General features: G+C 39.3%; 1 protein-coding gene across 4 annotated transcripts in view; it reads left to right on the top strand.

Moving 5' to 3' along the window:
• Positions 1-12,429, top strand: part of STARD13 (StAR related lipid transfer domain containing 13) — a 241,330-nt gene extending 228,901 nt beyond the window's left edge. For all 4 annotated transcript variants that reach the window (XM_084879323.1, XM_084879322.1, XM_084879324.1 and 1 more), the window contains exons 9-14: positions 5,021-5,231; positions 5,822-5,936; positions 7,047-7,268; positions 8,209-8,426; positions 10,999-11,175; positions 11,883-12,429. In XM_084879323.1, the coding sequence (XP_084735449.1) occupies positions 5,021-5,231; positions 5,822-5,936; positions 7,047-7,268; positions 8,209-8,426; positions 10,999-11,175; positions 11,883-12,000 (1,061 nt within the window). In that variant the 3' untranslated portion in view covers positions 12,001-12,429. The remainder of the gene's footprint in view (positions 1-5,020; positions 5,232-5,821; positions 5,937-7,046; positions 7,269-8,208; positions 8,427-10,998; positions 11,176-11,882) is intronic.
• Positions 12,430-12,644: the final 215 nt, after the last annotated feature.

Here is a 12,644-nt window from a genome sequence, read left to right as displayed (position 1 = left end):
GATTGGATGAAGCAGAGGATCAAATCAGTGATTTGGAAGACAAGTTACCGATGGGGGGGGGGGGGGGGGGGGGGGGGGGCGGACACGACACCCAGTTATAGATGCAAATAGAAAATATAATTTAAAAGTAGGAAGATAGCTTAAGAGATCCCTGGAACAACATGAAATGGATCAGCATCCACATTATAGATATACTAGAAGAGGAAGAGGGTGAGCAAGGAACAGAAAACATGTTTAAAGAAATAATGACAGAAAACTTCCCCAACCTGGTGAAGGAAAATGTCACACTGTTTAGGAGGCACAGAGAGTCCCATCAAGAGGAACCCAAAGAGACTCACACCTAGACACATCAACAAAATTCTAGCAAAGAGGATTCGGCATTGTATTAGGAAGATCATACGCCATGACCAAGTGGGATTTACTCCGGGGACACAAGAATGGTACAGTATTCACAAATCAATAAATGTGATACATCACATAAACAAATTGAGAGGTAAAAATCACATAATCATATTAGTAGATGCAAAAAAAGCATTTGACAAAATCCAACATCCTTTCTTGATAAAAACTCTCAGCAAAGTGGGAATAGAGGGATCATACCTCAACATAATAAAAGCCCTATATGAAAAACCTACAGCAACATACTCAATGAGTAAAAACTACATTTATTTCCCCTAAGAGCAGGAACAAGACAGGGATGCCCACTTTCACCACTTCTGTTTGATATAGTATTGGAAGTGCAAGCCTTAGCTATCAGAGAAGAAGAAATAAAAGGCTTCCAAATTGGAAAAGAAGAAGTAAAACTGTCATTCTCAGATGGCATTTTATTATATATGGAAAACCCCAAAGACTCCATCAAAAAATTACTAGACCTAATAAATGAATTCAGTAATGTAGCAGAATTTACACCCAGAAATATAAAATTAACACCCAGAAATCTATGGCCTTTTTATACACCAATAATGAACTTACAGTAAGTGAAACTAAAACAAAACAAAACAAAACAAAACAAAAAGTCTCATTTACCACTGCACCAAAAAAAATAAGATTCCTAGGAATAAACTTAACTAAGGAGGTAAAATACCTGTACTCAGAAAAACTACAGGACATTTTAAAAAAAGAGATAGAGGAAGACAAACAAATGGAAAAATATACCATGTTCATGGATTGGTAGAATCAATTTCATTAAAATGTCCATACTACCCAAAGTAATCTACAGATTCATTGCAATCGCCATTAAAAAGCCAATGGCATATTTCATAGATCTACAACAAGCTCTCCAAAAATTCATCTGGAATAAAAAAAAGACCCCAAATAGTCACAGAAATCCTGAGAAAGAAGAACAAAGTTGGAGGAATCACAATACCAGATATTGAGCTATATTACCAAATCACAGTTCTCAAAACTTCCTGGTACTGGCACAAGAACAGACATATAGACCAATGGATCAGAACAGAGAAACCAAAAATCAACCCAAGCTGTTATGCTCCATTAATATTTGACAAAGGAGGCAAAAGCATACAATGGAGTCAAAACAGTCTCTTCAATAAATGGTGCTAGGAAATTTGGTTAGATACATTCAAAAAAATGAAACTAGATCACCAACATAAACCATACACAAAAACAAACTCAAAGTGGCTAAAGGACTTAAATCTAAGAAGGGAAACCATAAAAACTCTACAAGACTCCATAGGCAGCAAAATAGCAGCATGTGTCATAGTAATATCTTTACCTACACAGCTCTTAGGGCAATGGAGACTAAGGAGAAAATAAATGGGACTATATCACAATAAAAAGCTTCTGGAGAGCAAAAGAAACCATCAACAAAACAAGAAAGCCCACTGCATGGAAGAACATATTTGCCAATGCTATTTCAGATAAGGGTTTAATCTCCAAAATTTACAGGAAACTCATACAATTTAACAAAAGGAAGATAAACCATCCAATAAAAAAATGGGCAAAGGAAATAAATAGACCCTTTTTAATAGAGGACATACAGAAGGCCTGGAAACATATGAAAACATGTTCTAAGTCACTAATCATCTCAGAAATGCAAATCAAAACAACAACGAGATACCATCTCATACCTGTCAGAATGGCTATCCTCCACAAATCAACAAATGACAGAGCTGGCAAGGATATGGATAAAAGGAACCCTGGTACACTGCTGGTGGGAATGCAGACTGGTGCAGTCACTGTTGAAGACAGTATGAAGTTTCCTCAAAAGTTAAAAATGTAACTCCCATTTGATCCAGTAATCCCACTTCTAGAACTATATCCCAAAAAAACAGAAACATTAATCTAAAGGATACATGTGCCCCTATGTTCATAGCAGCACAATTTATAATAGCTAAGATTTGAAAAAAACCTAAGTGCCCATCAGCAGATGAGTGGATTAAAAAATAGTGGTACATCTGCCCAATATAATACTACATTGCTATAAAAAAAAGAAAGAACTTTTATCATTTGTAACAGCATGGATGGTACTGGAGAGCATTATGTTAAGTGAAATATGCCAGTCGGAGAAAGATAAATATCATATGATCTCACTCATATGTGGGCAATAATGATCAACATAATTTGATGAACAAAAATAGATCCTAAGACAAATGACACGGGAGGTGAGGGGGAGTTAGAGAGCAACCAAAAGACATGTATGCATGCATATTAGCATAACCAATGGACACAGACACTGGGGCAGTGGGGACTTGCCTGGGGTGGGAATGGCTGGGCAGGGGTGGGGGAGGGGTTTCAATTGGGGGAAAAGGTGACATATGTAAAACTTTAGACAATAAATAAAAAAAAGAAAGGAAAAATAAACGAAAGAATCTTAAAGGCAACAAGAGATGAAAATTACCTACAAAGGAGTTCCCATTTGAATGTCAGCTGACTTCTCAGTAGAAACACTTCAGGCCAGAATGAAGTGGCATGAAGAACTCAAAGTAATGAAAAATAAGATCCTAAATCCAAGGCTACTTTATCCAGCAAGACTATCATTATAAATGAAGGTAAAATAAAAAGCTTTCCAGGCAATAAAAAGGTTAAAGGAGTATACTATAATGAAACCAGCAATATAATAGATTTTAAAAGGATTGCTTTAAGAAGAAGAAAAAGAGAGAGAAAGGATGACAGGTATAAAGAAAATAAAAATGGCAATAAATAAATACCTATCAGAAATAAACTTAAGTGTAAATGAATTAAAAGCTAAGATTTTGGAAACAATAAAGGATTATAAGGTTAGGGGAACTGCCTTTGGCCATTCAACCAGCAGCAATTAATAATATGCAGATTTTCAGCCCTGTTGAATATCAAAAGTCCTACCATGTTTCCCTGAAAATAAGACATCCTTCGAAAATAAGACCTACTTACAGGTTTCCTTCTGAATGAAATATAAGGCATCCCCCCGAAAATAAGGCCCCCCCCTAGGCTAAACCTGAGAGATTTGGTCCACTGATTCTGAAAGAAATGGAGTCACAAGAAATTCACCAGGAAATTCAGGAATTGGATTGTTATGATGATGTTCCAGAAGATGATAACATGATTGTCATTGAATAAATTCTTGATACTGTAGGATTCACAGTTTGTCTGGTTTGTGTTGACAACTACCGTACTACCGTACCATATACAGGTAATAAATTTCCTTTATTTTCATTTAACAATAAATGTGTACCGTATTCTTCTTCATGGAAAAATAAGGCATCCCCTGAAAATAAGACCTAGCACATCTTTGGGAGCAAAAATTAATATAAGACACTGTCTTATTTTGGGGGAAACAGGGTATCAGCCTTCTGATGAACTTCTTGCATTTATTATGACCTGCTGGAATTAACCTCCAGTATAAATGCTCCAGTCAAAAGACATAGGTTGACTAACTGGATAATAAAACATGTCTCATATATATGCTGTCTACAAGAGATCCACCTTAGAATAAAAGACTACTTTAACCAGCAAGACTATCATTATAAATGAAGGTAAAATAAAAAGCTGTCTACAAGAGATCCACCTTAGAATAAAAGAGTAAAGGAATGGAAAATTATATTCCATGAAAATGAAAAGAAAAAAGAAGAAAAGCTGTGGTAGCAATACTCATATTAGATAAAATAGATTTCAAAACAAAGGCCATAACAAGAGACAAAAAAAGGGCACTTTTTAATACTAAAGAGAATGGTTCAACAAGAAACTATAACCATGGTAAGCATATATGCACCCAATATAGGAGCACACAAGTACATAAAAAAATTCTTTAAGGGAGAGATTGATAGCAATCTAGTCATAGTAGTGGACTTTAATATCTCTTGGATGTCACCAGGTAGATCTTCCATCAATTCCCATAGCTTTAGTGAGCCTGGTTCCTCTTCCCTAAACATAGCCTCAATTTCCATTAATTTCAAGATTAGAACAGATAGCCTGAATCACTACATAAAGCCAATGTGCCTCCTCTGAACCAAGCCCCGTGGCTTGTAGTAAAGAAGTAAATGTTCCAGGCTCGCCCTCTGACATCAGTTCAGGGACCCAAGCAAATCAATCCTACCATTCATGGTTAATTGCACCAAGTTGACATCACACCTGGCTGCACCACTCAGGGCAAGGAAAGGCAAGGCTGCCATCTCCAACACAGTGGATTCCAAACCACTGAGCCCCAGGCATCAGGAGTGGTTTACAAGCTGTCTGGTGGGACGGAATGGGCAAGAGGAAAGCTAGGCTGATAGTGCTCCGGCTTACTGCCTACTTCAACCAGAACAGAAAAACAGTTTGAAAAAGGATGAGCAGAGTATGAAAAGTGAGGGCTACTTCCTTGTGAAGACTGGGTTCTGGAGTTGGATGTTGAGGTTCCAATCCCAGCTCTGTCTCTTACCAACTGTAAGGCCAAAGCAATTACTTCTTTCTTAGCAGTTGTCATCATGATTGATGATGATGTCTCTGAGTATGTATTCATATCAGGAAGGTACAGTTTACATTTTTCCAAGCTGGCTCTTTCTGTGGCTGTTTCTCTGATGCCCTGGCACCCACTTTTCCACAGATGTCCCGGAGGAGCAGCGGCTGCAGGCAGTGCAGGCTGCCATCCTGCTGCTGGCCGACGAGAGCAGGGATGTCCTGCAGACACTTCTGTGCTTCCTCAAGGACGTGGCCAACTTGGTGGAAGAGAATCAGATGACACCCAAAAACCTGGCTGTGTGTCTGGCCCCATCTCTCTTTCATCTCAATTTACTGAAGAAAGAAAGCTCCCCCAGGTGGGTTTTCCTCAGCAACAATAGGAATCGTAACCCACAGTTCATTAAAAAAAACAAAAAAAAACAACTTCTCATATTGGATTTCAACTTAAGGATTTGTCAGCTCTTAATTTATAACCAGAAAATGTTTTAAGGTCCTTATTTGTGTGCTCAGATTCATAGAATTGTTGAAGTAGCATTGAAGAATGTCTGTTGTGACCCAGAAAACCTGGGTGTGTGAGTGGGAAGGAGGGAAAAATACATGAAGTAGTATTTTACAATCTTTAAGTTTAAAAAAAAAAAAAAGGACTAGATTCAAGGCCCAGGCACGGCAGCTTGCAGCAAAGTGGTTTTAAACTGGGGGAAAATAGACTAATTTCTCCCCCAACAGTTATTCCTGCTCTTGTAGTTTTCCAAGGTTTTTCATTATGAACTGTCAGTTAGCCTGATTCAGAACATCTAATATGTGTGGTCATTGCCTTTGTTTGGAAACGAGAAAATCTGGGATCAGAAGAGCACCTGGAAAAAGAAAAAAAATAGGATAAGCTTTTATTGTGAAAAGCTCTTCGGTTTGAGATCTGCTTAGTTAGGACTGTCCCCTTCACTTACAGGGTCATTCAGAAGAAATACGCCACTGGGAAGCCAGATCAAAAGGAACTCAGTGAGAATCTGGCCGCCTCTCAGGGCCTTGCCCACATGATCATGGAATGTGACAGAATTTTTGAGGTAAGTGAAAGGCTTGAACTGCCTTCCTTATATTTTTTGGAACTAGATGAGATCATTGGAATAGTTTCTACACTCATAGCTTATATGTTTGTTCCTGAGTGTATAATGACAATAGTACCCTCTGTAGCTGTTGTATTTAAATCCAAGGAATGTGAGAAGGTATCTATGTAATTGAGTCTTGACAGGTAAAAGTATTTGTGTGTCTGGCCCCATCATGAAACCATGATGACGTTTTCATGAGAACAATTATGTCACTATCAGTTACCAGATTCAAGGCAAGCCAGACAATTAGTTTCTTTTTTTTAAAATATGTTTTTATTGATTTCAAGAGAGAAAGATAGAAATTTCAATGCAAGAGAAACAGACTGGCTGCCTCCTGCCTACTGGGGATCAAGCCAGGCATGTGCCCTGACTAGGAATCAAACCAAGACCTCTTGGTGCATGGGTCAATGCTCAACCACTGAGCCACACCAGTGAGACTGTTTATTTAATTTATTTATTTATTTTTACCTCAGGATGTGATTAGGTTCAGCATCTGTGTGTGTGTGTGGTGTGGTGTGTGTGTGTGTGTGTGTGTGTGTGTGTGTGTGTGTTTTGACCAATCCCTGTTTACTAAGAATCAAGAATAGCTATGGATATAGCCATAGCTATGTTAAAGAAGAAAGTGAACTAGACTTCAGGCATACTTTTTTGTGGTACATTTGGCATTTGTAAGTGAGAAAAGTATGCTAAAAAAGTAAAGCCATTTCTAAGTCATAGTTGATGTTTCCCTTAAGTCTGTGTGCTTTAAGTTTCCTGAGTCTACATTTTGCCAAACTGAAAAAATATATATATATTGGAGAGAAAATTTAAGGAAAATGGAAAGACAGAATGAGAAGTTATTGCAATGTTTTGAGTCATAAATATAGTCTCAGAAACATATTTGTGTTTCCTGACTTTAGGAAGCCCCACCCCCTACCACCAGATTTGCCACTGATCTTAGTAAAACATCTGGTCCACAGCACTTGGCCCATTCTGATACACATAGTTTTTTTACTAAGTGACTTTGCTTTCTCTATTAATCTCAGCTTCTTTAACTCATGAATCTCTTTCATGCACCCATTGGTTCAGGTCCCACATGAGATGGTGGCCCAGTTTCATAATTCTTACGTGGAGGCTGAGATCCATATTCCAACTCTGGAAGACCTGGGGAACCAGGTGGAGGAAAGCGGGGCCACATTCCACACTTACCTGGACCAGCTCATCCAGGGCCTCCAGAAGGAAGCCAAGGAGAAGTTTAAAGGATGGGTTACATGTTCCAGCACAGACAATACAGACCTTGCTTTCAAAAAGGTAATCTCAGGGGTGGTTAAAAAAAAAATACCCCAAAAGAACTGCATCCAACCACCAAGAAATTATTTTGCTTTAAAAACAGCCACTGTCCACAGGGTTGGCACACACATGAACATGTCAAAGACTCTTGCTAGAGACTGAGAGGCAATCAGTTTCACGTAATCAGATTGCAGACTGTGAGCCAGACTACTAGATCCCAATCCCCTCTCTGACCCTTAGGTATGTGATGTTTGGCAAGTCACACACCTGTTTATGCCTCAGGTTTTTTTCAGTTGCATAATGCAGTGTTTCCCAACCTTCTCTCATGATGAGAATCACCTGGTGGAGTTGTTAAAACACAGATTCCTGAATCCCAACTAAGAAGTGCTAAACTAGAATTTTTGGGAACATATAGGTAAAATTGTATACTTAACTAGTGCTCTAACACAGATGTTATATACAGAGCACTAAGTTTGGGGAACATATAGGTAAAATTGTATACTTAACTAGTGCTCTAACACAGATGTTATATACAGAGCACTAAGTTAGGTATGCAATTTTACCTATATGTTCCCAAAAATTCTAGTTTAGCACTTCTTAGTTGGGATTCAGGAATCTGTGTTTTAACAACTCCACCAGGTGATTCTCATCATGAGAGAAGGTTGGGAAACACTGGCATAATGAACATAATAATAATACCACTATCAGACGAGGGCTATTTAAAAATCAAATGGGTTAGAAAGACATCTGGCAAACAGGTTGATGGGTATCAGTGGTTATTATTTTATGATCATTGGGTTTTTTTTAATCTTATAAAAGGTAAACCTGAGGTATGCAAAATCACTCTTTCAAGGTGCAAACTTAGTGATTTTTTTTTTTTTTTTTGAATGCTCAGTGAAATGTGGTAGGATTTTGTTGGAACTAGTTAACCTGTTCAGCCTTTGATGGTATCTTCCCCAAGGTGGGAGACGGAAATCCACTGAAGTTATGGAAGGCTTCCGTGGAGGTGGAAGCACCCCCTTCAGTGGTTTTGAATCGTGTGCTAAGAGAGCGCCACCTGTGGGATGAGGACTTTGTGCAGTGGAAGGTTGTGGAAACTCTGGACAAGCAAACAGAAATCTATCAGTACGTGTTGAACAGCATGGCCCCGCATCCTTCCAGAGACTTTGTGGTCCTCAGGTAAGCTTGACTCTGGAGTTAAATATATTCTGGTCCTAGAGCAGATAAAGCTGCAGATTTGAGCATTTCATGGAGTTCTGCCATCTACATTTACCCTGTAATGGGAATACTAAGTTGGCCCTCATTTCCCTCAGCAAAAACTGAATTTGCTCCATTTATGCCCAACTTCCTACTTCTTCACCTAATTTTCAGCTCCATTGAAAATTGAGCTCTCTTATGACTGCTTTAATTTTGGAGCATACAGTTTATTAGGCCATAAATATTGTTCATTTCCTCAGAACAGAGTCCTAAGAATAACTGCTGTTTGTCCAGTTGTACTTTCTGCCAAATAACATAAATTCAGTTTGACTTTCTCCTGCTTTTTGCCTTTCTCCCTCTGGAGAGTTTGTGTAACTCTCAAGACTGGAATGTAACTTCAGGATTCATTTGCATAGCTTCAGCTGGTCATAGTTCATTATAGCTCTGAAGGTCCAGCTATCCTTGAAATCCAATAGATTCCAGGGTCTGACTAAGCTTGCAAGACTGTGTCTACTGCTGAAATATTTCCTCTGAGAGATTTGTGGGTTGAGTTCATAATGGAATGCTCAACCAGTGACAGGAAGTTTACACAGTGGGTCTGTGCATGTGGGCTGGTGAGTCAGTATTGAGTCAGAAATAAGAGGGATTCAGGATACTAAAAAACTCAAATAAAATGTAATTAAATCAATATGTCCTTTTTTATTGATAGCTGATGGCAAACATTGTTGCTTCTCTTGGATTAGTGGTATAAAATGAATCACTAATGAAATTCCCAAATGTATATTTAAAGTATTTCCTTTATGAAACTAGTCTTGATGGCAAACTAAAAGTTACTTTTCACATAGAATATTTATGCCAACGGAATGGAGCCTCTTCCTTCCCCTTAGAGGAAGCTGAGGCCACTCAAGCTTGGAGCCTCCTTGCTTCCATACATCCACCAGAATGCTGTTTCTTAGTTATCCTTCCATCACCAGCTGAGTGGGGCTTCTTTGGAGGCTTTGGGGAGACAGCAGGAAACACTACAGACCACAATCCTGCTCTCTCAGGTTTCTGTTTTATTAGGCAGAGAGAGTCAATACATAATAAGTAAGGGGATGGGGTTACTTATACTAAGCGGATAAGTAAGATAATGGCAAAGTAAGGGATGGTATTTTAAATATAGTGGTCAAGGCAGAATGTCACTGCATTGATATTTGATCCAAGACTTAAGGGAGAAGGTGGATGGGCCATGAGATTCTGAGGGAGAAGAACTCAGAATGCAAGGATATAAATGATGAACCGTATGTGTCTCCTGCAACAGGAATTTCTTGTGATTATAAAATAAGAAGCTAGAAAGTGGCAGGTATGGTGAGGAAGTGACATACTGTCTTTAGAGTATCTCCCTATTTAGACTCACACATACATGGCTGGTCTCCTTTCATGATTGATTCTCACATTGTCCTCTTCTCTAGTTCCTCAGGAGCTTCCTGTATTACATACTGCAGATTTTTCCATTTTGCTTGCACAAATGTATAATCTTCCCATCTTAATTATTATTAATCACATTATCATGCATGAAGAGAATGGTCATGCCAAAGGGAAAGTCCCTAAGCACTTGTGTGGAACTTGCTTGCTCCTGATTTCTTGTTGGGAATGTGTAGTAGTTTCTCTTTGGGGTGTCATAGAACAGGAAGAAGTTATAGATGAGATGACTAACTAAGGGAATATGGCTTAAACTGGGATGGTAATAATAAAATCCATACCCTATGGTATATATTGTACAAATGCTCTCATGCTTCCTGACTTCCATCAACAATTTTACTCCAAATGGTAGTCCCCTCTATGTTTGAATAGCTTCAATAACAAGGAACTCACTACCTCCTCATAGAGCCTACTCCGTTTTTGGAAAGTGCACATTGTGAGCCAGGGCTTCTCTAAAGTCAAATCAACTGATTTACTTCTTGTCCTACTCAAGAGCCATGCAGGTATTTAAAGAAAGATAGCAGTCCACATAGTTTAGTTTTCTTCAAGCTGCGCATTGCCAGTTCATTTATCCTTTAAAACTTGAATTAGCATCATCTCCTCCAGGAAGGCTTCCCTGTGTGCCTCCCCTACCCTTCTACGTGATCCCAGAGTGCTCTGTGCATTCTCCATGTCACTGCACTGACCACGATGTTTTAGAATTATCTTTGTATTTCTGCTCCACCTCCTGGACTGTGTATCTCTGTGCCCTTGGTGGCTTCTCTGAGCTTGGCACATCTCTGTGCTCATTAGATGTTTACTGAATGAGTTGAAAGAGTGCTTCCTCATTCCAAATCTGTAAGACCTCTGCAGCCTCAGTTTGTTTCCAAAGGTCTGGGTACTGCATGGGCATTTCTGGCCTCGGGGTTCTTGGGCTGAGACCCTTGCTTTGAACTGCACTGTATAAACTTTACCCAAACTTATGGGAATCATTTGCTTAATCCAAGTAACTAGGATTGGAATTTGAGCAGGAAAAATATGTGTAAACCTCTGCACTGTGTTCAAGTCTTTCTCTCTTAGCCATAACTCTGATGTGTGGGTTGTTTCACTACAGGACCTGGAAGACTGATTTGCCCAAAGGAATGTGTACCTTGGTCTCCCTCTCTGTGGAGCACGAGGAAGCTCAGCTCATGGGCGGTGTGCGAGCCATAGTGATGGATTCTCAGTACTTAATAGAACCATGTGGTTCTGGCAAGTCAAGACTGACCCACATCTGCAGGATAGACCTGAAGTAAGTGTGAACCCTCCAGGAGGGCAGGCACAGTGTTGGAGTCTCAGCTCAAGTGGCACATTTGCCAAGACCCTGTCTGCCATCTTAGTTATTTAACTATACTTTTTTCCCCCTCATAGCCATTAACATGCTTTTATAGATTATTATGTATGCCTCCCACTCTTTGTTCCTCTTCTCCACCTTCCCTGAGATTCTGTCATTTTCCTGGAGCCCTTTGCTCTTCTCTTTTCTCAGTCCTGTTCCCATTCCTGTGTCTGTGCTTCTCGAACAGAGCAAACACAAACACAAACACTGGAGTTCAGCACATAACATGAGTCTCCTCTCTGGCATTTCCTTTATGTCTTACCCCTTCTGCTGCTGCCTCTAGTTGCCCTCCTTTCAGAAGAAACTAACTTAAATCCAAACTTTTCAAGGCATTCATGATGCTGAACCAAGTTCTTGGTCTAATAGAAACAAGTTGAGTTCTCTCAGTCAATTCTAGAATTCAGTCTGAATCTTCTCAGAGGAGATGATATCATTTTAAAGCACCCAGTGAGTACTAAGAAGATAGTCTGACCACGGCGTTCTCAGACCCACGTGGAGGCAGTCCCAGGTTGTATGCAAATGTACTGATGATCAGGGCACAAGGACAGCCCTGTCTACCATGACAAATTGCTATGTTGTGGAAAAAGACTTTCCCAATTCCTTTCTGATTTTTCTCCCCACAGAGGTCACTCCCCAGAATGGTACAATAAAGGCTTTGGACATCTGTGTGCAGTGGAAGTTGCCAGGATTAGAAACTCTTTCCAGCCCCTCATTGCTGAGGGTCCAGAAACTAAAATATGAGTTTTCCCCGGTGTGACATTAAGCTCAGGGAAGGGGAAGTGAAAGGAAACACCTGTGGGAGAGAGTGCACTCAGGAGAAAGTAAGAGAGGACAACTGATTGACTGACATGGTTCCTGCTCAAAATGGAAACATTGAGAAGTCAGAATGTTGAAGATGCAAGAGTTTCTACGAACTTTCCTAGCCTTCCTGGAGATGGCTATATTCCTACTAATATAAATTTTTTTTAAATGAAAACATTTATCTATATTACTTAAAATTAAATGGCTTTTATTTGTGCATTGCCTAATTTGCTATTTAAAAGCTTCTAAGAAGCATATTTTTAACTGTAAATAAATGTATGTATAGCATATGTACATGTGTTTATATCTCTCCCTTTACTGTATATATGTAAAATATCAATTTTATATATAATTGCATATTTTGAAACATGTCTGTCTTGCTGAGTCTCTTCCTTACATGGTTCTTTCCAAGTGGCTCTGGGCTCCACCATTCTGTAAACTGAGCAGAGCTGCTGCTGACAGGAAGATGTGAAAATGTGTAGCCTGTCAGTCAGGGGTGATGTTCAACCAAAGATGTGCTAACCAAAGGCAAACAACATTAAAAGGTTCTTATGTGGCTTGGTTGCTTTTGTTATTCAAAAACT

This window comes from Pipistrellus hanaki, assembly GCF_964339955.1.
Source record: "Pipistrellus hanaki genome assembly, chromosome: 3".
Classification (NCBI taxonomy): domain Eukaryota; kingdom Metazoa; phylum Chordata; class Mammalia; order Chiroptera; family Vespertilionidae; genus Pipistrellus; species Pipistrellus hanaki.
The sequence above is the reverse complement of the archived record's forward strand: the minus strand, read 5'-3'. Positions and strand labels throughout refer to the sequence as shown.